The sequence below is a fragment of the Blennius ocellaris genome (assembly GCF_963422515.1).
Source record: "Blennius ocellaris genome assembly, chromosome: 15".
Taxonomy (NCBI): Eukaryota; Metazoa; Chordata; class Actinopteri; order Blenniiformes; family Blenniidae; genus Blennius; species Blennius ocellaris.
Genome location: NC_137664.1, coordinates 15,563,431 through 15,581,859, shown reverse-complemented (window position 1 = coordinate 15,581,859; position 18,429 = coordinate 15,563,431). Strand labels below are relative to the sequence as shown.

Here is an 18,429-nt window from a genome sequence, read left to right as displayed (position 1 = left end):
CATGCAGCTCATTAGCATCTTACATTGTACTCACCACTCTCATCTCTTCTGTTTTCATATCACATGGCCCAAAGCTTGTAATTAATATCCTCTACCAAATCAAAGCATCTCTGTGCAGATGTCCATATACTGAATGTTATAAAAGTTCAAATGTGTGGAGCAACCTGTAGAGCAGGAATGGGCCACTTTGATCATTATGAAGGTCACAAAAAGTTCATCCTCACTACCAGAGGGACAAATTGTGATTGACCGCAAGCTTTCATGAAAAATTTGGCAGCGACTTTCCTGAAAATAACTAATTGTATGTTTGAATTTGTACTCACTATGCATGCAAATGCCATTTGTTACCTTAAATTAGCTCAGTAATACAGGCATTTTGAATAATTTCAATTGACACATCTGCTTTAAAGCCACAGAAAACTCCACCTTAAGAATAACTCATTGAGCCTGTTTAACTATTTTTTTCTCTTTCTCACGCATCCCACAGTAAAACCGGACCCTCCGGAGCGAGTGACCGCCACGCCGATCCGCTTCAACACTCGGAGGCTGGAGGTGTCCTGGTACAGCCCGGCCACCTGGCCCGACATCGACAACTTCCCACTGAAGTACTTCCTCCGATACCGGCCGCTCATCCGGGAGCAGTGGCAGCATGTGAGTAGTGCCGTGTGTTAATGTGCTCGTGAAGCAAATAGCAACAATGTCAACAACAGTTTAACCGTTATCCTCCAAGATAACGCCTTACGAAAGGAGTAGAATGAATGAAAAGCCATATACAAGGTCACGATTGGTGAAATATGGACAAAGAATATACAGGAAAACAGCTGCTGTAGTACATTTCAGTATTCGACAATTGGAAACCTGGTTCTTTACTCTATTGTATTAAATCCTTAAGAATATATTACAATTCTTTTTAAGTCTTTATACCACACCTGGTTATGTCGGTATTACGTTGATACTCGACAATGAAAATGAGCACTATTCAAAATGTCCAAAGAGATAGCTCTGACAACATTTCATAGATATTCATGAAATGACCCAATGTGAAGCTTTTTGATCCCTGGTCAGACAGACGTAATTGCGGCGCTGCCTCAAAGTACGTTACTGTATCTGACTATTTCTTGTGGGTTGAGTTCCCTCAGGGCTGCATATAGTAAAAGCATATGTGTCCACTATAGGATTCCTGGGATGAAAGCTCCGTCTACCAGAGTCTAACGTTGCAGGGTTATTATCATGCACGTCAAAGGTTCACTAAGGTGTTATTCCAAGAGGTTGGGTTACGGAGCCTCATAGAATTGCACATACACACATGGGATCTACAGATCTGGACATGTTTCCGTGTGGAAATCTCCTGGTAATTCTGTTTCATTTGTTCAAATACCAAGTCAATTACTTTACATATACTTTTCATTCACATATACTAAATTTCATCTGTTTTTTTTTTTTTTTTTAATTGTTATCTGTGTAGTGATGAGATGCTTTCGAAGTGAAGTATATTTACCATTCAACACTGCGTTAAACTAAAGATATCTTTAAAGCTTACTTTCTTTGAACGAGTTAAAGTTCCACTCGGAAACAATCCCTTTCTCTTCTTAACCGAAAGGTTAACTCCCGGAAAAAAATGTTCTATAAGTGAATTTTCAAGACATCATGATTTAGGTTCTCCCTCTAATAGAGTTTACCCTCAAAGGACCCTTCACATTGATGAACTTAAAGCTTGTTTTTATTAAACGTTTCTCAACAGAAAATTAATTGCACCAATTAAAATCATTGATTACATTTTCCAAGTGATTCATCAAGTGTGGGAATTAGCTGTTGAAAGATGTGAAGATTTGTAAAAAAATTTTGCATTATTGACCAAAGAGCTGCTCTTGGGGCTTTTAAGAGAACTTGATTGGTTTTTAGTTTAGTTTTCTTGTTTTTTTTCAGCAATTTAAAGCCAGTAATTGTCTTCAGAACAATGACAATTTGCTGTCATTCAGGTGGCTTTTCACACATATTTCACATTTGTTTTACTCACACAGCAGCAGGAATAAAAAAAGTTCTAATAACTTTATGGTTTAAAGTGATGATTAAACCTGACACACACTAAGAGTCATCCTCCTCCCCTTACCACTAATCAATCAATAGGCGTACCGACGCGTAACCTGAAAGGTGGGAAGCCTTAAGTCAATATTTGGATTGGGTAGGGACACGTAATTTGAAAATTGCATAAATGTGGGTGATGACAGCTGAAAACTGCAGGGTTTTCCGTTTTTGCTGCGCTCTTTGATGAATGTCTTTGCGGTCTGGGTTTTTATTTTCGCAGCAGCGAGTGTGGTTTTCTGATGGAAGAGTTCCGCACATATCAACTCTGGCCTTGTGAGCGCCGTACGGTCGGGCTTCTTCCCCTTTTATTAAGTGCTGGGTAATACCATCAGCTGTGTTCACGATCAGACACAAAGGGCGCAGTGCAAGAATAATGACTGACCTTTGTGCATTTAATTTGCTTTACTCATTGTTACTTATTCATTTGATTTTCTTACTAATTGCCAAGATTATTTCTCTAACAGCCTCATTCTTTCACAAGAAGAATTTGTCGGTGGTGCGAAAACACTTGGAGGCTTTCGGTTGCTTTCACTTTCCCACAAAAATCTCTTGCCTTCTCTTATCTTCTGTATCCGCTTCATCCAAACTGAGGTTATAGGCACTGGATGAAAGGCAGCTTACACCCCGAACCAATTAAAAGTCGAACTCTCAAGCACACACTCACCTGCAGCCCATTTCAAATCTTCAATTAACATAATGTGCTTTGTGTTTTGACATGCAAATTGGAAAGAGGAAAGATACAGACCACAAACTACTGGCTGTCAAACAATTTGTAGTAATTTTGAATAGCCTGATCTCTTGTTTCCACCGGGCCAACCACACCTTCTGAAAGAAGATGCAGATTATTCTGGGCAGATGATGAATCAACACATACGTCATCAAAGTCTAAATTATCCTTCAGTCAATATATTGACCCACTTATAGTTTTTACTACTGCGTGTCATGTTTTTGGGTTCTCCTAACATTTGTCTGTATGTTTGGGGTTTAGTTTACAGCAGAGGTGTCAAGCATAATGCCCATGAGCCAAAACATGCCTGCAAGAGGCTCCAATCAGGCCAAGCACAATCCTACTTGTACATTTTGGTTTTAGCAATATGATTAGCAGGCCTGATCTGTAAATTTATTTTGGTTTTAGTTGCATGGTGTTGACTTCCATTAGCACGGATTTTCCCTCAATGACTCCCTCTGGTAACATGGAGAGTTAGAACATTTGGGTTGAAAACTATCAAGCCGTGACATAAATCATTAAGTGGAGTTTAATGAGCCTGCCAACATAAAGATACACTGTTTATTTGGCCCCCGTATATACTTCATTAATTACAGTCCCAGAGGTCGAATACTAATTGAAGTGGTTAGTATTGCTCAGGAATGTGCTTTTAACATGGTTGGACAGCAGAGCTGGGCGCGAATGGCTTTCACATGTAACATTTGGAAATGTGTTTTGAGTCAGGAATGAAAGCGGCGCTGTGATCAGACCGATCTTCGCAGGAAACCATCCATCGTCCTCAGGAATGAAGGCATGACTGGCCCAGATACTCTGAGTGATGAAGATTCAGATGGAAGGAGGAAAATGAGGAAAAGTTTTGAAGTGGAGATGAATGGAGTGCATCAGAGAAAGAGAAAAGGCGTTAATAGATAGCAGACTGTGAAAAAAAAAAACAAGAGACAGGCATTATATATAAATGAGATAGATACAAAGATTCGTTTCAACTTGAGTCATAAAAAAAAAGGTGACTGGAACGCACTGTGGACTCTACATTTGAAGAGATGTAACGTTAAATAACCGGCACAAGTGTGGGACGATATAACTGAATGATGAAAACTGATAGAGGAATGGTGGATAATAGAAGCATCGAGCAAAAAGAGAGAAATTGGCATATGGAGAGAAGCGTGATTAACTGTACAGAGCAGTGTCGGATAGATAAATGGATGAAAGCGTGAGAGACATAAAGGAAAAAGGAGCACCGGCGGCTGCTTTGAAAGTGAAGTTTGAGAAGTTATTGGTTACTGTGTGTTTGAAGTTTAAGAAGACAGATGAATGGTTCAAGTGAAGAGAAGGGTAAAAGGAATGAAGAAAAATATGAAGGACTTCGAGCCACTAAATAGTGAATGACGTTGAGCAAAACCAGCCAGGTTAAACGTAACATCGACTTTTACCTGAGCTTGAGTTTCATCTCTTTTTAGTGAAGGACACACATGCACAATGTAGAAAGCACGAGTGTTGCTTCGTCGAACAAAAATCAACACAATATAAATGTTGAAAACATGAAACACTGCTAATCATTGCTGAAATGACTGAAACAGTTTTAAAATTATTAGAGTATACACATCTCATAACTGCAACATAATCCACATCTTTGTTTGATATAGCAAAACTCCACATTGAAGTGTTCCTCAATTGTAAAGTTGAATATGCTTTCCAGCTCCAGAAAATGTTATTTGGTAGAACTTTTGTTTAAAATTGCTTTTATTCAAAGGCCGACAGACCTCTACTTTAAGGTATTGATGGACAGTCATCTTTTCCTCATCACTACAATATGTACATCCATCTTAAATCGTATTTCTTTCAATTCATCAATCCATCAATTTTACATTTACCAAATATTTTCACATGCACGGTTTTTGACTCATTTGGGAACGTGGGAGTATCTGGAGAAAACCCATACACACATAGGAAGAACGTGCAAACTCCAAACCCAGACTGCTAACCAGTGTACAGTGCCACTGAAAGATCCATTTTCTCAACTGTTCACACATATATTCAATTGGTAAATGGTAAATGGTCTAGATTTATATAGCGCCTTCTAACCACACTGAGTGCAGTCCCAAAGCGCTTCACATATCAGTCATTCACCCATTCACGCTCACATTCACACACCAATGGGACAGAGCTGCCATGCAAGGCGCTAGTCGACCACTGGGAGCAATTTAGGGTTCAGTGTCTTGCCCAAGGACACTTCGACTCATAGACCAGTGTAGACTGGGATCGAACCTCCGACCTCTCACTCCGAAAGACGACCACTCTACCACCTGAGCCACGGTCGCCTTGACTTGGCAATCGTATTCATGACTTCCACAGTGGAGAAAGACAGGTCGTAGGCAATAAAAAGCAACATAGTTCATAGTAAAACACTACATGGAGTTAAATGAAATGATAAAATCAGGAATCTGTGTTCAGGGAACCATAGTGTCACAAAGTGTGTGAAGGTATCTAATGTTTCGACAGTATGTACTTGCAGCTTACTCCTAAATCTTGTGACTGTCCATTGATGCAAACATCAATCTGTGTGACTCAACACTACAAAATACCCAGCCTAAGTTTATCCTCCTTTCTTTTTACTATTCTGCGCTTATTGTTGTTGAAGTTTGTAAATGGGTCGTATTTTGAAATGCCTGTTTATATAATGTGCACAAACAAGCTTCGCCATACAATGGCCGACATATTCCGTGTTTGTAATGGTTGAAATAAAATCACTGAAAAAGGTTTTTGCATTTGTTGGAGATAATGAAACAGTTAGACGGCAGTCACCATCAATTTAATTTTCTTCATTACTGCAGTGAAGGCGCCCTCGAGTGGCCACGGCATTTATGATTTCCACATTAGAGAAAAAGCCGGTGGAGGTGGAGATCTCAGAGAGTAAAGTCGAAGCGCAGGCTACCTCAAGCACTTGAATGAATCCACAGTTGCTTTACTTTTCTGATGAGTGTATTGGTATTTACCTATAAGCACTGTCTGGTTGAAGCTGAACAAGGATGTTTAAGGTCAGTAAAAGCACTGACGTACAACAAATTTTAATCCAGACAGTAACTCAAATGAAATGTGTGCCGCTTGTTGACAATGTCCACACATCTTTATTACACCAGTGTCTTACTTCCTGCATGCATCAGTGCACCTCAAAAATAGCAACATTGCTCCCCAGATGGGAATATCCGGTATACACTGACGATATGGTCTGTTTGTAAGTCTACAAGCTCGAGTGGATGTAAAACAACTGCATTAACACGGCAGTTGTGTTTTGCAGTTTGATCCATGAATGCTCTCACTGGCCACATCGTAAAGATTCCTCTTCGCTTAGCGACAACATGAAAGCGGAAGCTAAAATTGCATCTAATGTAGCTTAATGATGTTAATTTGCTTATCTCTATGAGGATTTCTACATTCTCCTTTGTGCCTTACTTTATGCAGGGATACTGAGCTATACTTTATCACAACTGCCTTGGTTTTGACACGATTAAATACATCTGTATTTTGTAAGTAATCTGTGAATTGTTTAGTTTCCCGCGGCTTTGTGGCTGTGTTGTTTTCCCTCACAATCCCCTCACCGAGACGTAAACTCAAACTCTCACAGCAATTAAAGTAATGGTCCAGTAACTGTGATAAGAACAATTTCAGATTGCTCAATATTCTCCCCCGCGCTATGAAACTGCATCTGCTGCGCTATAATTGCCCTTCGGGGGTGATGCTGAACTCCAGTCAGCTGAAAACATGCACGATTCCAAGCAGCCATCCCCGTGCACAGGAAAACAGACGTACACTCTCAGATGCTGGCATGCATATAAATAAATGCAGGCAAACATAGTTACGCACATTCTTGTTCTTGGAATTACTTTGCATGCAAATGCTGTCCTATTACTAATATGCATGCACGGACATGCGAATGCAAACAACACAAACCCATTATCAAAGTTATCACTGAAACATATAATTGGATTTTGTCATTTGCAATGATAACACATTGGTTTTATTGTGTGGAGCCCCCCCCCCCTTGAAAATAGCTCTGAAAAACAGATATTATCTGATATTCTGAGATGAATATTGAGCTCCTTGTGCCATGCTTAAGAACAGCACAAGGGCCTCACAAGCACAAGGGACACGTTGGACGTGATCTGCAAACGTCAGACGGAGCCAGTAAAACATCTCGTACACGCAGTGAACAGTGCCTTGGTGATCATAATGTTGGGGATGACGAGCCAGCTGAAAGGGCCGTTCAACATGTACAACATGGCTGTTGTTGTCAACAAGCTGCTCCAAGGCCTTAAAACGCTGCATCTCAAACGGCAGCGAGGATGACGCACCGTAGAAAGAGCAGGTGGTTCTCGAACATGAAAGCGGCAATTGCATGTCTTTATTTCATACAGTAAAAATCTTCAGATCAGAAAAAACCCCCAACCATTTGACGTGATCGGTTCTTGGCTAGTTGTATATGTTGCCCAGTGTCTGTATTTTATCTTCCCATTGAAGCTGCTCATTCAACACAGCTACTGCAGTATTGTACATCCATACATGCAGTGGACACAAGGTTTGCTCCCATACCAGCATCTCGAGCAAGGAGGAGATACTGGACTGTGCACCAGTAGACATGAACTAGGTATTGACTGATATAGATTTTTTGGGGGCCAATTCCGATATCAGGAATAAAAAAAAATGATAACTGATATAATGGCCAATTAAATTTGTTAGTGCTGAGTTGGCGCATCGAGTAAATACATCGATTAGTAATGACATGCGGTCAATGTGTCAACAACTATAAAAGCATGGACAGAAAACAAGTTAACATATCAGGGGAAATGGAAGACTTATTGAGTTGTTGTTTATTTCACAAACTAGTTAACTTGAAACTGAGGTAAAAAAGCTTGGTTCAGTAAATGCGTTGTCGGCTTTGCACTCTGCTGTGGGCTGACTGTGAAACGTGACATGAAAGGAGTCGGAGCATCTTCTACTGGATACAAAACATAAGAACGTCAGAAAAACGCCATCTTTTTTTTCTTTTTTCATTTTAATTATGAGAAATAAGTGTGAACATCAATGCAAAAATAACGTTTCTGTTGTTTTCTCATTTGTTTGAGATACTTATTTTTGTCACACTTGCAACTATTATATACAGTTTATATTTTTAATTGAGGTAGTATCATTCTGTACGTTTTTTTTGTGTTGTTTTTAGCGTCCTGTTAATATCTTGATAATGTGTTCATGACAGTAATCTGCTGCACAAAATACTGTAGTTGTTGGAGGTGGCTTCTACTGCCGAAGGTGAACACACACACAACCAACATAACAAATTAAGCAGAGGAAGCACAGAAAAATGTGTCCTTCCTTAATCTGTGTCCATTTCATCAGCATTGCTTGGCCTCTCATTTATTGATCCCGCATTGTTCCTCTGTCCAACATGCTGCAAACTCCCTCTCCCATCCCTCACTTCACCATCGTCACCGTTTCTCCCCCTATTATTTTCATGTTTCACATTTTTATCCCACCGTCACTCTCCTTACATGTTTCACTTTGTTATCAGTGTGCCCTTCGTTCCCTCCCTAGCCCCCCACCCTATCTGTACTCCTGACCCATCCACGTAATAATGGGCTGTGTATGTTTGCCAGAAGTCACTCTCATCCTGTGAGCACTTAGGTGAATCAATAGTGAGCTATGAGCTGCTTGTGTGTGAGTGTGTGTGTGCTTGATGTGCATGCTCTTGTGCTACTGTTGCTGTGGGAACCTGAATCTGTCACACTGTGGAGCACGGAGCAAGTCCTAATAATATAAATCGGTATGTTTGAGTGTCGTCCGGCCAGAATGAAGTGTTTCCATTGGTCCCATAGATGTTTGATAATAGGGCTTTATTCCATATAGTAGAATGAAAAGGTAAATCAGGTAAACTGAAGTGTCCAGAGAACAGTATAAGGAGGGAAATTGTACATTTTATTGTTAATTGGCAGGTATGGATGTAGTAGAGTATGTGCTAAACGCTCATGCAAAAACCAGAAGACTTGTGTTTTCAAGTAACATTGTTTTTTTGAAGCATAATTATTAGAGAATGTTTTTGTGTTGTTTTTGTAAAACTTGCCAAATATTTTGGTGCCTTAAGGTGACCAAAAGAAGCCTTGTTAATGTTAACTGCATGACTATTAATGTTCCCAGTTTTCTGCTTCCTGATGCTATTTTTGACAAGCGCTGCATGTAAGTTGTAGTCTACTGTCCTGTAGATGAGGAACGGATGTTAAGGTGTGTGTGGATGGATTCACTTATACTATGAATGTATTTAACAGCACCTGCTAATATTTCTTCGCATGCTCCTTTTTTTTCTTTTTTTTTTTAATCAGATGTCTTTGGTTAGGTTCAATAGAAATCAATCTCCATCTCATGAAAAGAAAACCTCTTACAGATTTAGCTTATTTCAACAATATTTCCCTCCTTTTTGCCTTTTCTCTTCCCTGTACTCCCTGTAAACTGCTTTGCCTGTGCTTTCTGCATGCTTTCACTTCTCACTCCTACCATTCACTGACACTTCTCCCTCTCAACACCACAATTTCACCATCACCCACTCCTTCTATCCATCCATCCATCCAGCCATCCATCCATCCATCCACCCATACACACTTCCCTCCACCGATGCATTAAGCCACCTGTCTAACCATTCCACCCTCAAGCCATCCATTTGTATCAATGGGTGCACATGATAAATGTTTAGACCTTGTTTGGGGAAAACATCCCACCTAAAGGACACCCCCATAGACAGATCATTTATCAAATCCCTTCATTCTCTCTCTCTCACACACACACACAGACACACACAGACACACACACACACACACACACACACACACACACACACACACACACACACACACACACACACACACACACACACACACACACACACACACACACACACGCACGCACGCACCCTTGTGCGCACATCCACACGCCATCATATATGAAAGCTATCATTTGTCAAAGTGCATTAAAGTACATTTTGCTGACTGATATGCATTTAGTGAAAACTGCAGCATGTTGGCTTTATGTTAATTTTCAGTGAGAACTGCATTACATTTAAACATTTAATAACCTGTATGTAAAACAATGTGAACATATTCCATAGACACTGCACCAGAAGGGAGAGGGAGAGCGTTTCCAAGAAAAAGCCAAGTGGCCCATTCTGTTGAACATCACTGCAGGGACGCAGTAGACCAATCATTGGCGATAGAGCTCTCTTATCTCCTGTCTGCTTCCCAGACTGCATGTGGAATATTTTAGTATGTTCTATTTGTAGTGCTAGACATTTGGATGCCTCACTGTGTGCCAGTGGATGAAGATGAATGGGGCCACTGCTTTCTCCTCTGCATCCATTGATTTCTGTATCACCTTGTCAATCCCCCGGGCTGTCATACACATTGAGTACACTCCTGTCTGCTGTCAGGACACACGTGTGTGCTGTGTCAGCATTGTTCTGATGAAGACATCCCAGTAGAACTGCAAACTGCAAAAGCCAAAGACTGCGCGCCATTTGGAAACCTTCTTTTTGATCTATTGTTCAGAGTGAAGATGAATATTGCAGTCACTGTAATGTGTTTTTTTTTGTACATTTTAAACACAATTTTCCCAAAGGCATGCATGTACATTGTTAATCCATTATACTCACACTAGACACCATTGGACAGGATAATTCTCTGCAAAACAAAAGTTTAATCGTTTCAGTACTCAAAGGTTCTCACGTGGTAAGAATTGCTTGAATTTGTCTTAAATTGTCTCCCATTTTTGATATGGGAAAAAAATACTTAAGAAGATGAATGTCAGGCTCCGTTTACACGACTACATTTCAAGTGAAAAAGCATCGTTCTTGAGTTTGCGACAAAGCAGTTTTGAAAAGTTCCATCTTGGGAGCTGTTTTCAAAAAGCATCGTTGTTGTGTAACGAGACACCCAAAACTCAACAGCAGTCATCCGTTTTCACTCGAAAACATTGTTGTGTAAATTTGGCCTTAGTTGATCTGATTATAAAAGTCCCGTGCTTATTTGTTGTTGCTAAAGTGGCACCATCATAAAGTAATAATATTTTTTAACTACTATGACTTTTATCTCTTGGCCACATTTTACTAAAGTACCCTATATTCTGAGTTAAACAGGAGATACGGTAAGTCTCTGCATATTCCCGTTAATCAGGCAGAAAACATCGGAGCAAACTGCATCAGGTCAGTTGAACTGACTCATATGTCTTGGAAGATTTTTTTTTTTTTTTTTTTGCCTTGTCCAGACAGAGCCTGGTACATCTGAAGGACTGCACAACCACTCTGAGAGAAGCAACCTTGTGTGTGCCGTACAGTGTAATAACCATCATATTGGTGAAACTTAACGATTACTGAACAAATGTGTCCCAACACCAAAAAGCTAAACTCCACATGTCCAGACTCGGCTCTCTTTTCACATCTCAAGGAGCAGTTGTTCGCCTTTCAAGAGACTAATGGACAGAGAAGACAGACGGGTCAAGAGGGGGCTAAAAGAAGCCATGTGTGTGAAACTTGCCTTAACAGAGGAGGAGGTTTACGACACAATCTCTCCCCCATTTACAACTTTGTTCTCTCTTATCCCTGCCTAACAACTTCTCTAATTCAGCCTCAAAGGGTCATGGTCAATCACAAACGACCACTTTTGGACCCCGCCTGACCTTGTGTGACTCTAACGACCACAATGAAGGTCGTTAAAACAAAATAGATTATCTTTGAGCCTCAACTCGGGACCCATGGCCAATAAAATAAGAAACTTTAGACCATTCATTTAGAAAACCTTGGGTGACACACTTGAAGAGTTTAAACACGTCAGCTCCTCAACATTTAGTTAGAATACCTAGAATGGCCAAAGGACCGGCATGAACTGATGAGGCCACTTGGATAGACGACAAAACATCCAGTTCCGTCCAGTTCGCCTGATTCAGTCACGTTTGCATCCCACTGCCAACCGCTTACCACTGTGGGATTTTAAATACCATCCATCCATCTTCTGCAGCATTCAGGGTCGTCGCAGGGCGCCAGAGTAAATCCCAGCTAACTATGGGGGAAGACTACATCCAGGTTGCCAGCATAGGGCGAACACACGAGATGCAGATACACACACACACACTCATACAGTCATTCATTCATCAACACCCACCTCGCATGTGTCTTTTTGGACTGTGGGAGGAAACCAGAGGAGAGTTTTGTTTTAAGAAGTGAAATTATAAAAAGCATACAAGCTTTACAAGCACAATGTAAACAATTTGTTTTGAAAGAGAGGATGAGGGAAGTTCTGTGATGTTCAAATGTCTATAACATAGTTTACTATTTCAAGCCTTAATAGACAATGCTTCATAAATAATGGGAAGAAAATGTTTTTGTTTTTTTTGTTTTTTTAATAAAGCATCCATACTCAAGACATAAAAGTCTGGGAAATTTAATCATTTAAGGTTTACATTTAATTCTGTTTTACTTTATGAAATTGTACCCCTTCAGCTTTTCATGCACATTAAACTTGTCACTGCAAATATTTGACCAAAAAAAAAAAAAAAAAAGGCTTTAAGTTGAACGTTTCAGCACATTTAAATTTGATGTGCTCTCGAGAGTGTAAAGTGCAGAACTGATCTCACTGTCGCAGGCATCAGTCGATGTGTGTGGCAGTAAAAGTGCTGTTAGAGTCATTTGTTCGGGATTCCAAGCACCTTGAACACCCTTGGAAACGCTGAAGGGGATTTTTGAGTCGTCACAGTAGGAGGTGAATTTCAATTCTTACTTCCTCGCTTGTTCATGTTTCATGTTCTTGACATGACAGCATAATCCCGGAGTAAACGCTGAGTCACCTTGGCCCAATGCGTTGTCCAAATTACCGCCTGCTTTTTAACGGGCGTAAGCTCCAGTTCGTGTTTTTTTTTTTCAATTGGCTTCCGGGGGGGTTGTGGAGCTTCCCTTTTACAGTAATTGCTGCTATGGCGATTGGAGCTTCAAAGAGAGAAATACTGTCTGAGAAATTACCCCTGGACCCGGCATTCATGTCTGCGTGAGTGTGTGTGTGAGTGTGTGTGTGCGCTCTCAAATGGGAGGAGAGTGTGGTGGAAAAATGGGAGCTGTCAGTCAACCTAATGAGACCAACCTTCGCCGCGCACGCGCATGCACCCACGTACACACAGAGCGCCATCGGGCCAGTGGAAGTGCCATATAATTGGGTTTCCTTTCCAGGACAACAGACATGCTCACTGGATTAGATCTGACCACCGACGCCAATTCCCCCCCATGTCTCCCTCTCTCTGCTTTTCCGTCTATTTTGCGTCCTCAGACCATCTCTTTTTTTTTCTCCGCCTCTTCATTTCACTTTTTCCTCTCTGCTCTTCTTCATGTTCTGCTTATCGTGATGCCCTTACCCCCTCTGACCTATGTTCTACAATGAGATCTTTATCAGATGTTTGAGCTGACACATATTACAAAAGAAACGACGCAAGATCTTGATTATTCAACTAATTTCAGATTGACCATCTTTAATTACAAAAACAAAATGCTGCTATTCTAACACAAGCTTGGGTAAGGGCGTTGGGATTGACCTGAAAACGGACCTCTTGAAAACAATCTGGGGGAATATTCAGTTTTATTTGTTCCAAGATGAAATATGAAATGCTAAATCTAGAACAAATATGTACAATCACTTAAATACAATAACATATGTTCCATATTAGCTAGTTTCCATAGCTGACTATTCTCATTCTCACCATTAACTGATTTTTTGGTAGAATTGTGCACATTAATTGTTATTTTCATAGTTTTAATTTAGAACATAGTTATTTTAGCATTTTTATAGAAGAAAACGTAATAAAATATATCACATTTAACTTGTAATCCAACTCTGTTGTGCTCTAAGAAACCACAGCTCTTTTTTTTTGTTTTATCTAATGAATAAATGTGTGTCTGTGGAAACGAGGATGAGTTCAAACTTTATTGATCCTACAAGCAAAGTAATTTGAACTTTTTGGAACAGTAAACACGTGCAGGCAGGATGAGAGGGAGAGCAATTAAAGAGGACAGAAGAAAGAGGAGGCGAGAGACAAAAAAACAAGAAAGGACTGAGGAGAGAAGGGATGTGTGAGGAGTAAAGGGTCACTTCTTTTTCTCTCAGATCCTTATGCAATCCCAGAGGAATGTTCACTTCTCCTCTCTCTGCCCCTCTCATTGTCTGGAGCTGTGTAGAAGTTCTTGGCGTGTGTGTGTGTGCATGCGTGCGTGCGTGTGTGTGTGCGTGCGTGCGTGTGTGCGTGCGTGTCTCTATGCTTCATTATCTTCCTGCCAGGCACATATACTGTATATTGTTTACTGCACCTCTCCTCAGCATTCCTTTTCTCCTTTTTACGACCATGAATGATTTCTGCCAACTGAAATGATCTACAAAGTATTTATCAAAAAGCATCTTGTGTATTTAAAATAGTAGCAACATGTAGGTAATGAGACGCTCCGTCAAAGAATAACAGCTGGAATGTGCTGAACATCGCACTTTGATCTTCAGTAATGTACAGTACTTCTCATGCCTTGAGATGCCGTCCCTCTCCCACCTTTCAGCCAATCAGGCAGTTTTCTTTTTCAAATTCACTGAACCTTTTGGGGGATTTTTTTTTTTTTTTTTTAATTCAATCCAGGAGGTGTGTCCACATTCTTTGGTAGAAAAGCCGAGTCCCAGATCAGAGGCAGCATCACTTTCCAAAGTAGCGTTCAGCCCAGAATAGTAAACTGAGCTTTCAACTCAATACAAATTACGGATTTGCAGGCAAGAACAACACAAGAACTACACTTTTTTGTTAAAAAAAATTTGGCTCTCAACTAAAATAAAAAACCTCACTAAATAGAAAAGTCAAATGTTCAACTTGTAGGTCAGGAAATCCACTTCATGTGTGAACCTTCTCGCCCAACCAATTCCAGGATGCATTGTGGAAACTTTAAAAAGTAAAAGCTACTTTGAACTCAATCACATACTGTGCAGTTGAAACAAAAACAAAAGTAGAACTTCTTCCTCTTGGCTGCGGTCCAATTTTCATGTAGAAGTCGCTTGCTATGAAAATGTGTCCCATGGTTATTTGCAAAGCTAAGATTTGTCATGTCGGGGACGCCGCCTAAACCCTTCTCTGTGAAATAGCAATATATTTGCAAGCTGAGGTTGATTCAAATAAAAATGACACAATAGTTGAGGTCAAATATATGAACAGTGTCGTTATTGTTAGCACAAGGCTCCGTTTACCTCGCGTTTACCTCGCGTTTTAAGTGCAAATACATAGTTTTGGCGTTTTCATTCTACATGCGTTTGTACTACGTAAGTATACGTTAACATTTTTTAATTACACTTGCAAAAAATGATCTTCTAACAGATGTGTTTTAATTAAATAATTAATAGTTTTACCGTCTTTTTATTAGATTTTTTAACTCAAAAACTAAAAATAAGAAAAAGATCTATAACATTATACTATTAACTTTAAACTCCAGCATTAGATTGGCCTACCATGAATTACACATAATTTCCATGTTAAATTTGACTCACCTTTCTTGGTTATTGTGCACCCTGAGACTTAATTAGAGGTCATATTAGTTTTATTACAAGTCTATATGGCTACATGAAATCAGGTGGCAGATTTCAGCGAGGGTGGTAAAAGTCATGCCGTCATTTGAAGTGATAATTCTCTGGACGTGTGAAATTCTGTGTGAATTATAAATAACTGTGCTTTAAATGTTATAGCAGCTTAAAGCTCAAATCACTTCCAGCGTCAGCACCTGCTGCTTTAGTTCATCCTCCAACCTTCGCCCTCCCATAGGCTCTTTACAGCAAAGAGACGTGTGGTTTTATGCATGAAATGAGAGAATTTAGTGCCCATTTAGTCTTTACTTTCCAAACAGGCCATTTTGTGGCCAGTCTTCTTTGGTGGAATCATTTTTCCATTTATCACATTATTTCCACAGGTTCCTGACCACGGTATATTTACACTGAGTTAATGAGATGTGATTATGGCGAGGTAAATATTTGGCTATTTAGGATGGTATTGTGTTTATTTGTCTTCGTGTGGGTGTGAGCTGCTGCTTCTTTGTCTGTGTAATGTGCACATTTTCACATCCGCGTTTAATGAGCGGCAAAACACTTTTAATGAACACTCCTTGCGGCTCTAAGCAGCTTTGTTTACAATAAATCGCCCCGACGAAAATGTAAATACGCACACTCTCACACGTACGCGGAGCAATATGTAAATATACCGGCACAAGGACTCGGTGTCGCTGCGTGAAGGATCTGACAGTGTGTTTTTGGCAGCTATCAGCACAGTCTCTCTCCGAAAGGCAATCTCCTTCCATCCAGGCCCACCTCCAGCCCCGCCTGCTTCCTCCACTACGTGATATTAAGTGCTGCTCTCACTGCTCCCTGTTTAGCCACTTGGCAACGCAGCACAACATCCATCTCTCTGGAAATGTTTATCTGCAAGCTGTTTACTCCATATTCACTGCCGCCCATACACATACATGTAGTTTGTGCACACTCACTCACACGCACGCACAGATACACACACACACACACACGCACGCACACATGCATGCAGCAGTTCCAGTTCAGACTTGCAAACAATAATACAGTGGTCATGGGAGGAATGGTGCAAGCACAAAAAAAAAAAAAAAAGAATACAAAGTGTTTTTGAATACCAACACACACAGTATGACTAAATGTCATAAGATTTGCTGATATGCAGGAGTGTAAGGTGTGTTGATATGCCGGTCTGGATACGTCCATACAGCCATACAGCGGAGGATTTAGCTTCAGAGCCGGCGCACATGTGCACTACAGCACACGGAAAGATGCAGCGCACACACGAGCTTGGATGACGTTATTATTGCATTCCACTAATGAAATTAAGCTTATAAATGTAGAGCTCGCTTAGGAGATAAAGACAGTACTTCCTTCCAAACACACAGGGAGGGAGGGAGACAAAGCATGAGAGCAGATAGAGGGAGTCTGTGTTGAAAGTCGAGGGTCAGCCTCGTGGAGAGGGCGAGCAGTGATGAGAGAGAGATTACAGGAGAAGAGAGGAAGTGCGCGGGGGTTTTTGGATGGTTGACTACAGGTTTGCATGTTTTCGGGGGAAACTTCAATCAGCGGTGGGCGAAAGACTGTAAAGCGCTTTGAGGGGATCCTTGTCTCATCGCTAATGTGGGAGCCTGTTACGCCTCTTCATATCCCAATGTCATAACATTACCGTTTGGGCTAAAAGATGGATTTAAACAAATCTTTGTAACTCTTTTGTAGTGATAATGTGACGTATTTTCTTGTAGCTTGCACCTGGTTTACTCAGGAGTTTGTTGTCCAGCCACATATTTATTGACATTATCAATTTCAAAAAGACCGTGAGGCTTGTGTCAAATGGTGACTGATGTGTAGAATTGGTGTACATTCTCCCATTTTACACTATAATTATTTTTTGCCCTGATGTATAAATAGCAGTTTCTGTGAGCCATAATTAGGCTATCATTGATATATTGGGTCAGTAGAGCCTGTCTACATCACAAATCTTGAATGTTATGAAGATTGCGATAAAATCATATTGCAGTTTCACTGACTTCTCATTTAATATTATCTCCTGGAGCAAGATGAGTTGAAGTCAGGTTTATAGCTGTCTGAACATGTTTTTAACCCTATATTAGGTCAGACCCATCTGAAGTATCATGTGTGAGCTTGGGCCCAACAAGTGGGCCATGGGAATGTGAAATAGCTGAAACTGTTTTCGATAGTTGGTGACTGAGGAATGAGGGTGTATAAAAGGCTAGCAGGCATAAAAGAGCAACCTTCTTCAATCACATACATCATGAACAGCGAAGTGCAGCTCCACTGTAGAGAAACCCTGAAAATATTCATCATACCTCTCCTTTAAAGAAGGCCTGAGATGGAGAGTTAAACTTTCAAATCCATACATTGCCAGGTCAATGTTTGACCTCCCACACTCTCTGGACTGCTCTCCGTGTTATCAGGGGACGTTCTGCTTGCTCACGCTTTCTTTTGTATTTTCCATTTTGGAGATAATCTTGCTGAACTGTGGGCTTACTCACAACCTCTCTGATCATCCGCCTGCTCCAGGCTTCACCTGTCATACTACGCTGTAGAGAAAGCACAATGTTCCCACATCGCAGCAACTGTACTGGCAGGCGTCGTGTTGCCTCGACTGACAGAAACAATGACAGCAGCTGAAGGATTCACCCCTCGAGTTTTGACTGTTTCATGCGGCTGGACTTGTTTATGACATTTATTCAAATGTTTGAATTTGCTCCCCCTTTCAAATGGAGTTAGCATCATTGCCGTTGGCGGCGTTCAGACTCCGATAAACATTTTGAGATGAATTATTCTGGATGTGTGTCAACAGCTTTCACATCTCATACTGTTGCAGAGTCGGAATTATCAAGATGAAGTCATCAATTTATTACAAGGACGCACATAATAAATGAACTGTGTAAAATGATCCGCTCTTCAGTCTGGAATTGTGTTTTGAGAACATTTCAAGTTCAGTTTATCATATTTGACTCAGCGAATCAATTAATGTCATGT

At 40.5% G+C, this 18,429-nt stretch overlaps 1 protein-coding gene across 2 annotated transcripts in view; it reads left to right on the top strand.

Moving 5' to 3' along the window:
• Positions 1-18,429, top strand: part of cntfr (ciliary neurotrophic factor receptor) — a 271,731-nt gene that overhangs the window by 239,319 nt on the left and 13,983 nt on the right. For both annotated transcript variants that reach the window (XM_080510318.1, XM_080510317.1), the window contains one exon: positions 488-651. In XM_080510318.1, coding sequence (XP_080366444.1) covers positions 488-651 — 164 coding nt within the window. The remainder of the gene's footprint in view (positions 1-487; positions 652-18,429) is intronic.